Source organism: Vulpes vulpes, chromosome 4, assembly GCF_048418805.1.
Source record: "Vulpes vulpes isolate BD-2025 chromosome 4, VulVul3, whole genome shotgun sequence".
Lineage (NCBI taxonomy): Eukaryota > Metazoa > Chordata > Mammalia > Carnivora > Canidae > Vulpes > Vulpes vulpes.
In genome coordinates this window covers 27,286,160-27,301,527 of record NC_132783.1, presented here as the reverse complement: position 1 = coordinate 27,301,527, position 15,368 = coordinate 27,286,160, and the positions used below count along the sequence as shown (strand labels likewise).

Below are 15,368 nucleotides of genomic sequence, written 5' to 3'. Positions count from 1 at the left end.
TTAATAAAAAAAAAAAGAGCATGGAAGCTCTGAATTAAACACAGTTATGTGATGGATGCCTAGTATCACTTACCTAAATAACTAGTCGATTCTCACTGAAGTTAGAATCTAAGAACAGAGATATGGATAAAATTTGGCCTGGAAAGGAACGAATTACTTGAACGCTTTCTGCACTGATCTTCCTTGAATACGGGGTCTGGTCAATGTATACGATATTAAAGCCTTTTCCATGAAATACTATTTAAAAAATTTAACTGAGTGCTCCAGAGAAAATGTGATAGAGAATCCTGGACTTACCTATGAAGCCATTTGAGTTTTTTTTTTTTTTTTGAGGAATTCTACTGTGAAGCTGGTTGAATATGAACACAAGAAATTTGATACTTTTTCTCATACTGTAGACATTTCCTCTGGAGAAAGTATTTATTTGCCCAAAGACTACTAAATTTAGCATGAAGTTATTTTAAAGATTTTTTAAAAATATGCCATATATGTTACATATGAAAGAAAATTAATACCTAAGTATTTTGCCATGCTAGTCTTCTTCAATTAACAAGCTGTAATTTATTTTGTAAGTGACAATAAACAGTATTCCAATCATTGTTAGTGCAATATTTAAAAAAAAAAAACCTTGAAAAAATATCCTGTAAATTTTACTACTAAAGCAAGAGGTTTTATATATAAAAACAGCTCTAAAAAGTACCTGAATCTTGCCAGCCTTTAAAGCAGCAAACATGCACTGAGCTGTATTAAAGGCGTGTCTCCAATTATGATAGGCAACATTCTTCCTGTAATTCTTCTTAACACTTAAAATCCACCTGCAAAGAACCTTTAGGAAAGAAAGCGTAAGTAGTAATAATGCTTGCTAACACGTATCACATATTTACTCTGTTCCAGGCACTGTAGGAAGCATTTACATCTAACCCTTGGACTGTGGGGGAGGTACTACGACTTTGAAAATTTCACAGATGAGGAAACTGCCATTCTGAGTGGTAACTCGTTAAAGGTCACATTGCTCCAACGTAAAGGGAGAGGCTAAAATTCAAACTTGAGCAGTTAGACTTCAGAGCCCACCATGTTAATCACCATGCTAACTACGTGAGACGTAAAACGCAAGACAGCTCTAGTGAAGGTATTTTTGGCATGGGTGCGGAAGGTACTGACTAGCTTTTTAAAAGATACTGTGTCGCGTGTGCCACCAAATAGTCAACTGTGTACGAATTCACGAATTCACGTGTAGAGAGTCATGGAAATAGCCACTCTCAAGTTCTTCTCTACTCCCACTTTTTAGTTCTGCAAAGGTATTCGGTGCAAGGCTGGGGAAGTGGACTGGGAGCTGAGATAGAGAGCAATGTCTGAGCACAGAATGGAGCTCCAAGTCCTGATGCCATCATCAGGTCTTTTGTTCCTTTTAAACTACACTTAAGTATTCAGGCAGAGTTACTGCTTGCTTACCAAGAAGTAATTTTTAAAGATATATATGCAAAATAAAGCCCTGAGGTCCCTATGAAAAAGACGTATTTTAAAAGATGGGGGGGGAGGGGGGGGAGGACAGACCAGAAAATCTCAAAAGCTGGGTTTAATTCAACTTCCAAGTAGTGTATTCAATAAAATCCCCGGAGATGCCTGGGCCCTAAGCATGGTTATTTTTTGTTTGGGTTAGCATCAGAGTCTGCCTCTCTTCAATTCTGAATGATTTACTATACTTTGGGGGATCTGTGAGAACAAATATGTGCTTCTTCCTCCGTATATCACTGGAGATACCTCAAACACAAAGAACATTGCCCTCGGGCATGGAAAAAGTACCGGGAAAAAGAACGTTGCTTTAACAACATTCAATACAAATGACTGGCTGCAGAAGTAGGCCAAAAACAAGGTTTCTTCTTTGTTGGTAGAAATTGCTTACATAGGGTTTGGTAGAAAAATCAGCGCTTTCATAACCCTCCTTTTCTTTTCAGGTCTTTTTGTTCCTGTTCTATTACGTAGTTCACAGGGAATTCTGATAACGAGCAAGCCAAATGTCCCCTAGCTCTTGCACCTCCAAGTCACCTTATTTAGCAGAGGATTTCTGTGTGCCTAAAACTGACATGTGTTAATCCCAAGTGCAGTTTCTTTCATCATGACCATTTCTGAACAAAATCAGCTAGAAAGATGATAGTTTCATCTTTTTAGCAGAATTAAGAGCTCTAAACTTGCTTCGATGTGCATAGTTAGAAACTATATGTGTATAGTTAGAAACTATAAAGCGTTATAGAAAATTACTGATGATGAATTAAAGAATCAAGGAAAACCCAAAAATTTAACCTATGAATATGTCTCTTTACTAATCATAAATCTGTAGATATAATTAAATGTGCATATAATCACAAAATGTGGAATAATGACCAAAATGACTATGAAATATTAATTCCTGATGGACTATTCTACTATCCTTGTAATAAGATGGGACTAAGAGAAATGGGTAATCCAATGGGTACAGTAGTTAGGAACTAGATATAAGCACAGGTTTGGGTTCTATTATCAGGATGACTTTTTTTTTTTTCATTTTTTTTTCAGGATGACTTTTTAAAAACATTTCTTTTGAGTATAGTTAACACATAATGTTACATTAGTTTCAGGTGCACAACACAGTGATTCAACTTCTCTATACATCATACAATGCTTGCCACAAGTGTAGCTACCATCTGTCACCATACAGCGCTATTATGACATCATTGACTATATCCCCTGTGCCCTTTATTCCTGTGACTTAATCATTCCATAACTGGAAGCCTGTATCTCCCATTCTTCTTCACCCATTTTGCCCATCCCCCCAGCCCTCTCCCCTTTGGCAACCATCAGTTTGCTCTCTGTATATACAGGTCTATCAGGATGTTAATAGCATTTAGGAAAATTATAGTCAGATCTGCTCAGTGCTTGGTGGATATGCCTGGCATGTTCAAATCTGCAATATAGTCTTTTGTAAAGGACTACTGAGTAATTATGTGCAAATTGCATGACCCTAGGGAGCATGCTCAATACACTGATCAGTCTCCAACAATGACAAAGGCTTCCTAAATCCTGAGTGGCAGACTCAAGATGCTCTGGGACAAAGAGAAGAAACAGAAAACAGCTCAGTTTCTGCCCTCAAGAATCTCAATCAGAGTGAAAATAAGTGTACATATAAAGTGTACATATAAAGGAAATAAAAAGTGTACATATAAAGGAAATAAAATCGAGACCACAAATTGTCAACAGTATTCCAACAGGTATGAAGTCAAACCTAGGATTGAGTCAGACTCTGAGAAAGTGTGCTGTGGCAGAAAGTGGAACAGCCTTGTTAAGTGGGACAGTCCATTCAGGAGAGGAATGACACATCAAAGAGAGAAGGTGAAAATTAACATATGCAGATGTGTTCAAGTAGAGTCAAGAGTCTGTTTCATAGGTCCACAATAGTAATGGTTGTGATGTTTATAGGAGAGTCACTCAAGATTCGGAAGCCAAGAAGAGACATGAAGATTTGACATATCTTTCAGTTGAAAATACTCTTTGTTGTTGCAGCTTCATGATCTCCAGTAATAACATTTTAATTTTATCACTCTAAAATTATACTGACAATAGTATCTGAAATAAACATGAAAACAAAACAAAACAAAACAAAAAACAAAAAACAAAACCAACCACGATAGGAGAGTCACTAAGGGAGGAAGGCCAATCAGAACGACTGTGATATTCAAATTGGTTGTTGGCCAGAATCAGAATAGTAGTTATTCAAACAGAAAAGGAAAGTAAATGAATGAGACCTTGAAGAAAAATATCTGCCTAATGAACAAAAATTCAAGAAAAGGTAAGAAAAAGGGTTGCTAAAAGAAATTCTGAGTGACTGGGGCACCTGAGTGACTCAACTGTTTAAGTATCCACCTTTGGCTCAAGTCATGATCTCAGGGTCCTGGGATTGAGTCCCATGTTGGGTTCCCTGCTCAGCATGGAGCCTCCTTCTCCCTCTGCCTATGTCTCTGCCTCTCTGTGTGTCTCCCATGAATACATAAATAAAATCTTTAAAAAGAGAGAGAGAGAGGAACACATATGCATGCATACAAATAGTCATATCGATGCATGTGTCATTCTCACAAGACTCTCACTGGGGAAGTCATACCATTATCCCCAATTAACAGACTATGAAACTGAGAATTTGAGAGATTAATTGCTTAAGGAAATAAGAGCTAATAACCAGTAGAGCTGTAACTCAAAATCCATGATCTTTCTACTCTTCTCATGCTATCTGAATTTCTTCATTTGAAAACAGGGCCACTAACAACAGGCCAGAGAACCATTCTTGAGAGCTTCTTGAAGTAATCAAGTAACATGATGTCCCTTAATCAACATGGCTCTAAGATGAGTGAAGTATTATTAAATCCACAGACAGTAGTTCTTTGTTTTTACCCAAAAGTAAGATAAACTTTGGCTAAATTTTTTTCAAGAGATTATTTATGTGTGTGTGTGTGTGTGTGTGTGAGAGAGAGAGAGAGAGAGAGAGAGAGAGAGAGAGTCACAAGCAAGATGAAGAGCAGAGGGAGAAGCAGACTTCCCGCTGAACAGGGAACCAGTCATGGGGCTCGATCCCAGGACCCAGGGATCATGACTGGTGGCTCAGTCACCCAATACTTTGGCTAAATTTAAGAAAGAATACTCCAAGAATACCATAAATGACACTGTATTAACCTAGTTATATTAACCCTTCATTTTCATTCCTAATTTAGGCTTTTGAGAGCTTCTGCTGAAATGAATACTTAGCACAGTGCTGGGTACACTGTATATGCTAATAAAGTTTCATTTTATGAATTCATGGATTGCTAAATAGTAGAGGCTTTCAAAGGATTTAAATTTCCAGACAGGAAATCTGTACAAGACTAGAAATTCAACTGTCCAGAAAAAAAAAAAAAGTAACTTTGAAGGCAAATTACTACATTTTCCTCCTAAACAATCCTTTCTCTTTCCCCCTTATTCTTTGATGGTATACACTCAGCCGTTACGGAGCTCTCCCCTAGTGTCTCTGGATGGGTATTAGAAGATACTAACTAAAGTCTCGCTGTTTTCTGAGAGGTAAGTAAGGTAATTGGCAGGGGTTAAAAATCAGTTTTCATCATCACCCCGTATGGGTAGCCCCTGTTCAAACCACAAGCTTGGCCTCTCATCAAGCGCCTGTACGCCCTCATTTCCAAAGCAGTTCACTTTGTCTTGGTCCTTGTCCATACTGTGTTATCATAACCTCTGCAATCAGATCAAGTTACTTCCCTGTTTAAAATTCCTCAGTGACTCACCATTGTTTTCAGGATAAAACCCAAATTCCTCTGAATAGCTTAGAAAGTTCCATACAATCTCTACTTCTTACCTTCCTCTCTAGCTGCCAGCCTCGCCACGCTGCCTCTCTCAACCAGTGCCCGATGCCCCAGGCCCACTCCATCAGCCCGCCTTGGCACATCCTACTCCCACTCCTGGGGATACTCTCCCCTGTTCTTTACCTTGGTGCTTGACAAACAGTAAGAACCCAATAAATGTCTTTTTAGGGTTGATCGTTTTTCTTTTAAAATCTCAGGGAGGCATCAGGTGACAGTATATTAATTCTCTCTCTCTCTCTCTCTCTCACACACACACACACACACATGCACGAATGCACATGCACTATCTCTCTTTTCCAAAGGACATGATTGTATTCCTACCTCATGTTTCATCTGGAAGTTCTGCACAAGGTTGAGGTCAGTGAACATCCGAATTGTGCACAGTGCTGTTTCTAGGTCAGACAGCTCAAAGTCACTGAAGCTGAAGTCAGTAATTTTAAGTGTCTGAGCAGATGGTACCACAGCAGCCTTAGGTAAAAACAGAACAAAATGAAATAAAGCTGTAAATTTTATAAAGCAGCAGTGATTCACAAAGTTTTCTCACTTTACTTTAGGGAAATACCACATTGTGTTTTTTTCTTTTTATGTATACCCTATAAATCTTTTGATAAAGGAGCTACTTCTTTTTTTTTTTTTTTATGAGTCTCGTGGCGGGGGTGTGGGTTCCAGGTAGGCTACGTGGAGGAGAGAGGGGGACTGTCCTGAGATTGTACTCAGAACCGTAAGCAGAACTAAGGACTCCGGCAACCTGGCCCCATTTACGTCCCCAGTCTTAGTCACTGAACAGACGCTTATTGAATAATTGTTCTGGATCCATCCCAATACTATGGGCTGGGGATCAAGTGGTGAGCAGGACCGTGTAACATTCTACGTATTTTATGTTTAATTGGCAAGACACTCTTGCTAAGCGGATACTCTAGCTCTATTTTTCAAGTGCAGATGCTTAAGCACAAAGAGGCTAACTGCCTTACCCACAGTAGCCCAGCCAGTTAGGGAAGGGATGCCAGCTTCTGATCCAGGCAGACTATCCTATTTTCAGATGTGACACAATCTACTGTGGGCATCGGATGAGCAGAATGCACTTCAACCAAGCCTGATCCTAAGACTCACATAGGGTGCACGTTAAAAAAAAAACTCAGCGATTCTGAATCATTAGATCTGGGGTGGATCTTAAGAAAAAAAAAAAAAAAAGACACCAGTTTTGTTTCTGGAGGGGCACCTGTTTTTTTTTTTTTTTTTTATAATAATATCCTTGGTTTTGATTTGATAATTATTTAATTGTAGCCAACACTTGCAACTTCTTTAAATATACCTTGCTCCTTTTCATCAATGTTTGTTCATAATTCCTGCTTCTCCTACAAAGCAGCACCCACTCTCTTTAACTGATACACAGCTCACATCCAAAGAAGGGTTAAATGCCCTTCCGTGCAGACCCCACCTTGGGAATATCCATTTAATTACAGAAAATTCACTGTAATGTAATTTCCTGTTTATCTGTCTCCTAAGTACCCTGGGATCTATATGCAGGACTGTATCTTATACATCTCTGTATCCACTGAAATGACTGATGGATACAGTTTTGATAATTGTTAACATGAACACTTATTAAAAGAGTGAGAGGGGAAAATCTTATTCCCTTCACTTTATATGAGTCATAAATTCCAGTTTTAAAATCCCCAAACCACCAAGGAGGATGAAGCCCATTAACCTGCGTTGGAAGACTAGCAGACCTGGCAAGTGCCTTGCGATCCATTATACTATTTAAAAAATGGGAGATTTTAATGACTTTAATGACGACAACAAAAAAAAGGATTTCTGGCTTATGAGAAATCAAGCCACTCTGAGGCCCAATTCTCATGAAGCAATGTTGGCCAAGGCCGAGGCGCCTGGCTCCCTCAGACTGAGCAGAGCTGTCGGGCTTCTCTCTTAGACTTCCTGCCCGGCCCCAATGAGCATCAGAACTTGCAGGGTACTCCCTCACTCCCTTGACCATTTTCCCTGCCAGCACGTTAACTGCTTTAGCCAGATTGGGCTGCGATTTACCTGATGAAAAGAGGCTTTAACTTGGAGCCAGGCAGAGGGAAGACAAATTAGGAAATCTGAACCTGGTTCCTTCTTTTAAGGTCTTTTCCCAGACTCACTCCAAACCCCTTAGTTTTCCTAGGAGTGTCTAGGATATCACTACTCTGCTTTACCTCCATCTTTTCCGAAGTAAAAAGGCCAAAGTAACTAAATCTTAAGGATCAGTCCACAGCTTTCTCCTACCCATCTTGGGGCGCTTGCCCATTCTCCTCTCTTGACCATCACATCGTACTTGCCTCTCTCAGACACGTTTAAGCTTTAAATTAATGTCACCTCTTCATAGGCCACACTTCAAATCTTTTCCCAAACCCCCAATTCACGAGACAATATGCATTTTGTTAAGTAAGTTCCACAGGCTACTGCGTGGGCTGAAGCAGGGGAAGAGAGGATTTAAAATGTTTAGATCAAGGGCTTCATTGTTGACACCAGGCCCCAACATCAGAGATTGCAGCAGTCAACTGCCGTGCAACTGGGAAGTGTGGAGGTGGGAACTACCAGCCCACCCTGGTAACTCGGAGCAGATTGCAGCTGCTTCCCTTAAACATACTGCACTCCACTGGAGATTTTTTCCCCCTCAGGGCATCATTATTCTTACAGAAGTTTTCTTTCTTTCCTTCCATAAAGGATGTAGGATGAAGAAGGCCAACACAGCTTGTGCCTCTCTCCTTGACACTCTAACTCCCAACCTTTCTACGGAGAGAAAACGGTGTTGTCTTTTGCTTGTTCAGTCACACTACACCAAGACTCAACCTTTCTGAGCTGACCCAGGGGGGATGTGCAAACGTTTTCCTTCGGAACCTTGTGGTCAGTGATACAGCGGTTCAGAATTCTCGGAATTGACTGCTAACGAGCCGTGAGCAAATCAGAGGTTGTTCACGGCCCTTGTAAATTGCCTCCCTGACCATCACGAGGCAGTTCAACTTTCTGTTGGTCTTGAAAGGGCTTGGGATAAAGGTGCTTTTGAATAAAACACGACCCGTAATTCTTACCATTTCATAAAACAAAATATTCTACAGTTTACTAATCGCAGAGAATAAAGGTTGTGGCATTTCTGGGATAGGCTATATATATATATATATATATATATATATATATATAAAATTCTGGATTTTCACAGCTGCTTCTTTTAGTGACTGTTTTGTTAGAATTTACAAAGTGACTTTTTTTTTCTTCAGGTGATAATTTAACTTATTGCACGGTGGCACTGAAGACTAACAGAAATAGCCTGTTTTCTAAAGATTTTGTGAAGCTACGAGGTGCTATAGATGTGTATATGTCTAATGGTTAATAATCTAACTCAGTTTACGATACCATCTAATCCCACAGAATAATACATAATAATAATAATAATACATGAGAGTGTAAATGCCTGTGATTCCTCAGGCAACAGTGTTTAGGTATTTTATTGCTTAATTCAAATATAGATAAGCTCTTCTAGAGTTGGGAGTTTAATTTGTGTCAAATTAACCAAATATGGGATGCAAAAAAGTACAGGAAGCTCAGTGAGTTAAAGATTCAATCTGGCAAACAAATCCGTAGTATAGTCTCATTTTTCTTCTGAGTTCTGGAATTGGATCTGCCAAACTCATCAAGAAACTAGTTTACCTCTCATCACACTTCAGAGGAAATTCTTCATTTAAGTCACCCTTTTATGACCCTTTTTCTAATGCTTTGGTCCCTTTTCACCATTTCAGCAAAAAAATTTTAAAACCACAATCGGTTTCAGAAGTGAAATTCACTAAGGGTGGAACTAAACATATACTTGGGAGTAGGACTGGACTGGGTTAAAGGAAGCAGTGCTGAGACCCCCTGCAGCCCCACAGTATTTACAGTTTTAAAAATATTTTAATTTCTTAGCGTTCTTAACTCAAATCCAGTTGTTCTGAATATCAACTGACAAAGAGCTAAATATTAAATTGATCACAATTAGCGAGAGTAACTACTACATTTATATTTACATTTCGGCATTAGATAATGGTCATAAAAAGAGGAATTTTAAAGCAAAGTGAAGCACATGGTAAAAAGTTATGTTTGTGTGACACCTGCGTGGCTCAGTCATTTATTTAGTGAACAGCTCTTGATTTTGACTCAGGTAATGATCCCAGGGTCATGAGATTGAGCCCCATGTGCACTCAGCGCGGAGTCAGCTTGTTCTTGTCCCTCTTGTTCCCTCTCTGCGCCTCCTTGTCGTTCTCTCTTAAATAAATACATAAAATATATATATATATATATATATTTTTTTTTTTTTTTTTTACAAAGGGGGCATTTTTGCTATTAAGGGTTCTAGTCCCAATGTGTCCCTGACTTTATCACCCTCAACAAGATGTTCAACCTCCTTTCTTACCTGTAAAATGAGGGGGTTGGGTGAGAGTGTCTCTAAGATTTAATATTCCGAATTTATGGTATATTTATTTCTCTAGCCACAGGACTCCAGAACTTCTTATTGCTTTCTCACTTTGCAACAAAATACCACCCTGAAGGTAGCATGTGAATCCTACCAGTGTCTTTCCTGTATGGGGCTCAGTCTGTCTCTGACCTCTCATCATTTAAGGTAAATGGATGGGTACACCATAGCTGTTATGGTTATGCTGTGTTTTTCATGCTTGATTCCATGTTCATGTCACTGTCAGGCTTCCTGACACATGAGAAGGGATATCCTACAACTCCTGGCTAAACAGAGGACCCACAGCCTCTGTGTGAGTGTAGAGGAGGATGAGACTAGGTATGTGGTGGTATCTCTACTTACTGCAGTAATGCTCTAAATGAAAATTGGAGTTTCCTGAAATTGCCATTTGTATTTTTGTTAGGGGGAGGGTATGGGAAGAAGTCATTTGTTTGACAAGTCACTCTTGTCTTTTTTTTTTTTTTTTTTTTTTTTTAGGTTAATACTCTTTCTCACTTCCAGGCCTCTTTAACTGTTTTTCCTCTGCCTTGAATGCATCCCCCCAAGTTTTCATAGAGCTAGTTTTTCTCTCATCCTTCCCAGCTGCACCAGGGAAACACTCACTGTGTATCCCCTTGGTAGATACTATGGCAAAACTCCCTTAGCATCCATCTCAACCTTCTGCTGGGGAGCCTTCAAAATATATTTCTTGGGGTACCACAACCGTGCCCATATAAGATGGTAAACTTAATCAGTAAATCAGTGTATGTTCTGAAGTTCCACCGACGAGCTGTTCCACCATCTCTCTTCCTCTCCTCGGGCTTCCCAATTCCCTGAGACACAGCAATACCGAAACTAAGCCAGTCAATAACTCTGCAGTGGCCTTTAAGAGTTCAAATGAAGGGAGAGTTGCATGTCTCTCCCTTTAAGTCAAAAGGCAGAAATGATTGAGCTTGGTGAGGAAGGCATGTCAAAAGCCAAAATAGGCCAAAAGCCACACCTCAAGCTCTAGTTAGCCAAGTTGTGAATGCAAAGGAGAAATCCTTGAAGCAAGTTAAAAGTGCTACTCCAGTGAACACACCAATGATAAGAAAGTGAAACAGCTTTCTTGCTGATGTGGAGAAAGTTTCAGTGGTCTGGATAGATCAGATCAGCCGTAGTATTCCCTTAAGATAAAACCTAATCCAGAGCAAGACTCTAACTCTCTTTAATTCTGTGAAGGCTAAGAGAGATGAGGCGGTTCAGAACAAAAGTCTGAAGCTAGTAGAGGTTGGTCATGAGGTTTAGGGAAAGAAGCCATTTCTATGACATAAAAGTCCAAGGTGAAGCAGCAAGTGCTGATGTAGAAGCTGCAGCAGGTTATCCAGGAAATCTAAGGTAATTCATGAAGGTGGCTACACCAAACTACAGATTTTCTATATAGATGAAGCACGTCCTATTGGAAGAAGATGCCAGGTAGGACTTTTACAGCTAGAGAGGTCATCTGCAAATATCTTCTTCCAATCAGTAGGTTGCCTTTTTGTTTTGGTTTCCTTTACTATGTAAAACCGTTCTTGTTTGATGTAGTCTCATTTGTTTATTTTTGCTTTTATTGCTCTTGCTTGAGGACACAGACTCAAAAATATATCACTGAGAATGATGCCAAAGAGTTTACTGCCTACGTTTTCACCTAAGAATTTTATGATTTCCACTATTACATTTAAGTCTTTAATTCATTTTGAGTTTATTTTTGTATACAGCGTTTGAAAGTGGTCCAGTTTCATTCTTTTCCATGTATTGTCCAGTTTTCTCAAACCATTTATTGAAGAGGCTGTCTTTTCACCACTGTATATTCTTACCTCCTTTGTTGAAGATTGACCATATAAGCACAGGTTTATTATGGGCTCTTTATTCGGCTGCATTGGTCTGCATGTCTATTTTGTGCCAGTACCATAGTGTTTTGATTACTTAGCTTTACAGTATAGTTTGAAAACAGGGAGCATGATTCTTCCAGCTTTGTTCTTCTTTCTCAAGATTGCTTTGGTTATTTGGTGTCTTGTGCAGTCCCATGCAAATTTTAGAATTAGCTGTTTGAGGTCTGTGAAAAATGCTGTTGGTATTTTGGTAGGGATTACACTGAATTCAGTGCAAACTGCTTTGGGCATTATGGACATTTTAACAATATTAATTCTTCTGACCCATAAGCACAAGTAGATTTTTCCATTTATTTGGTCTTTACTTTCTTTCATCAACATTTTATGGTTTTCAGAGAACAAGCCTTTTATATCTTTGGTTAAATTTATTCTTAGGCATTTATTCTTTTTGATGTAATTGTAAATGGGATTTGTTTTAATTTCTCTTTCTAGTTGTTTGTTATTAATGTACAGAAATGCCATAATAATTTTGTGTCCTGTGACTTACTGAATTCATTTATTAGTTCTAACAGTTTTTTGATGGGAGTTTTTAGACTTCTCTCTATATAGTAAATCATGTCATCTGAAAATAGTGAGTTTTACTTTTTCCTTTCCAATTTGGATGGCTTTTATTTATTTTTGTGTGTCTAGGACTTAGAATCCTATGTTTAATATAAGTGGCATGAGGGGACATCCTTGTCTTCTACCTAATTTTAGAGAAAAACTTTTCTGCTTTTTCATATTGAGTATGTTTGCTATGGGATTGTTACATACGGCCTTTATTATGCTGAGGTATGTTCCTTCTAATACTTTGTTGAGAGTTTTTATCATAAGTGAATGTTAAATTTTGTTAAGTACTTGTTTTGCATCTATTGAGATGATTCCAAGATTTTTACCATTTTCTTAACGTGGTGTATCACATTGATTTGCAGATATTTAACCATCCTGGCAACCCTGGAATAATCCCTTTTGATCATGGTGATCCTTTAAATGTATTGTTGAATTTGGGTTGCTAATATTAGTTGAGTATTTCTGTATCTATCCAACAGGAATACTGGCTTTTTTTGTGGTATCTTTGCCTGGTTTTGGTATCACAGTAATGGTGGCCTCACATAATTAGTTTAGAAGCATTTCTTTGTCCTTATTATTATTGTTTTTTGTAATAATTTGAGAAAGATAGGTATTAACTCTTCTTTTAAGTATTTGGAGAATTCACTTGTGAAGCCATCTGGTCCTGATTTTTGTTTATTGGGAGTTATTATTACTGATTCAATTTCATCACTAGGAATTATTCTGTTCAGATTTTCTATTTCTTTGTTCTTTGTTTTCTATTTCTTTATTGTTGTTTCTAAGATTTTACCTATTTTTCTAGGTTATCACATTGTTTGGCATATAACTGTTCATAATAGCCTCTTAAGATCCTTTGTATTTCTCTCTGCTTTTTTTTTTTTTTTCTAGAGAGAGACAGCACAAATGTGGGGGCAGGGGAGAGGAAGAGAGAGAATCTTTTTTTTTTTTTTTAAGATTTATTTATTTATGAGAGAGAGAGAAGCAGGCTCCCTGCAGGGAGCCCGATGTGGGACTTGATCCTGGATCCTGGGATCATGACCTGAGCCGAAGGTAGCCACCCAACTGCTGAGCCACCCAGGCATTCTGTAGAGAGAAAATCTTAAGCAGGCTCCTTGCTGATTGTGGAGCCCGACTTAGGGCTTGAACTCATGACTCTGAGATGAACTGAACCAAAATCAACAATCAGACCCTTAAATGACTCAACTCAGGTACCTCAAGATCCTTTGTATTTCTGTAGCATCTGTTGAAACTTCTCTTTCATTTCTAATTTTACTTATTTGGGTCCTTGGGTGTTTTGCTTTGTTTTTTTTTTCATGAGGAGTATGGCTACAGGTTTATCTCTTTTGTTTGTCTTTTGAAATAATCAGTTCTTTGTTTTATTGATGTTTTCTACTGGATTTTTTGTCTCTATTTCATTGTTTCCACTTGGATCTTGATTATTTCCTTCTTTCTATCAACTTTTGGCTTTGTTTTTTTGTTTTTTTCTAGTTCCTTTAGGCATAAAATTAGATGATTTTTTTTTTTTTTTTACTTTTTCTTGTTTCCTGAGGTAGGCCTGTATGTCTTAAACTATCTTCATATACTTGCTTTGTTATATCCTACAGATTTTGTAATGTATTTCCATTTTCATTTATCTCTAGGATTTTTATTTCCTCTTTGATTTCTTCATTGACCCACTGGTTGTTTAATAACATATTGTTTAGCCTCCATGTGTTTGTGTTTTCTCCACTTTTCTTCCTATAATTAATTTCTAGTTCCATACTGTTGTGGTGGGAAAAGATGCTTGATATATTTGCTACTTATATTTATTGAGACATATTTTTGGCCTAACATGTGCCCTATCCTGGAGAATGTCCCATGTGCACCTGTTTTCGTCCTTCACCAGGTCAGAAAAGTTTTTAGGCATTATTTCTTCAAACAGGTTTTCTGTCCCTTTCTCCTTCTCTTCTCCTTCTGGGGCCCCTATGTGAGTGTTAGTACACTTGATGTTGTCCTCATTTTAAAAATTCTCTTTTCTTTTTGTTCTCATTGGGTGGTTTCTACCTCTCTGTCTCAGAGGCTGATCTATTCTTCTGCATCATTTAATCTGCTGTTGATTTCCTCTAGTGTATTTTTAATTTGTTGTTGTATTCTTCAGTTGATTGGCTCTCTTTTGCATTTTTCTATCTTTGTTGATGTTCTCACTGTATTCATCCATTTGTCTCCCAAGATCAATAAGCATCTTTATGACCATTTCTTTGAACTCTTCTAGATGGTTTATCTCCATTTATTTCTTTTCTGCAGTTTTATCTTGTTCTTTCATTTGGAACACATTCTTCTGTCTCTTCATTTTGCCTGTTTGCTTCTTTCTATGTATTAGGCAGATCAGTTATGTCTTCTTGTCTTGAAGAAGTGGCTTTATATAGGTGTCCTGTGGGGCCCTATAGTGCAAACGCCCCTGGTCATCCATACCCTCTGGGTGTGGTAGGATGGAGGACCACTCACTGGTTGTGGTAGGGTAAGGTTACTTGCGACAGTGCCATTGTCACCAAGGCCACCCATGAAGTATGGTGGGGTGGAGCCACTTGAGAGGAGCACAGGCCAGGATGGGTGGACTGGGTAAGGCATGTCTACAGGGAAATGCCAGGCCAGGGCAAGCAGTGCTAGCATGGTAGATAGAGTGTCAGAAATGGCATCTGCTAGGTAGGGTAGCTACTGAGGGCAGCTAGGTAAAGGGGAGTGAAAAAAAATGGTATCCACCAGTACTTCTATCGTTGGAGAAGGTTTCAGCAGATCCCCAAATTACTTCCATGCCTTAAATTTAGTCAATTAAATTAGTCAATGAATCTCATTCACATGTAACATAGGCACTTTTCTAACTGTTGCCTCCACTCTGGAACTCAGAGCAAGTGATACTGCACATGCCCTTTAACTAAGAGTGGAGTCTTGGTTTCCTACTGTCCTCTGACTCTCCTGGACCTAAGCCTCACTGGTTTTCAAAGCCAAATGTTATGGGAGCTCATCTTCCCAGTGAAGGTTTCCTAGGTCAGAGAGCCTAATGTGGAGATTGGACTCCTTGTTCCTCAG

At 38.6% G+C, this 15,368-nt stretch overlaps 1 protein-coding gene across 4 annotated transcripts in view; it reads right to left on the bottom strand.

Moving 5' to 3' along the window:
- Positions 1-15,368, bottom strand: part of PDE5A (phosphodiesterase 5A) — a 133,006-nt gene that overhangs the window by 30,365 nt on the left and 87,273 nt on the right. For all 4 annotated transcript variants that reach the window (XM_026013453.2, XM_072755353.1, XM_072755352.1 and 1 more), the window contains exons 12-13: positions 5,697-5,843; positions 701-826 (exon numbers count right to left, since the gene is read on the bottom strand). In XM_026013453.2, coding sequence (XP_025869238.2) covers positions 701-826; positions 5,697-5,843 — 273 coding nt within the window. The remainder of the gene's footprint in view (positions 1-700; positions 827-5,696; positions 5,844-15,368) is intronic.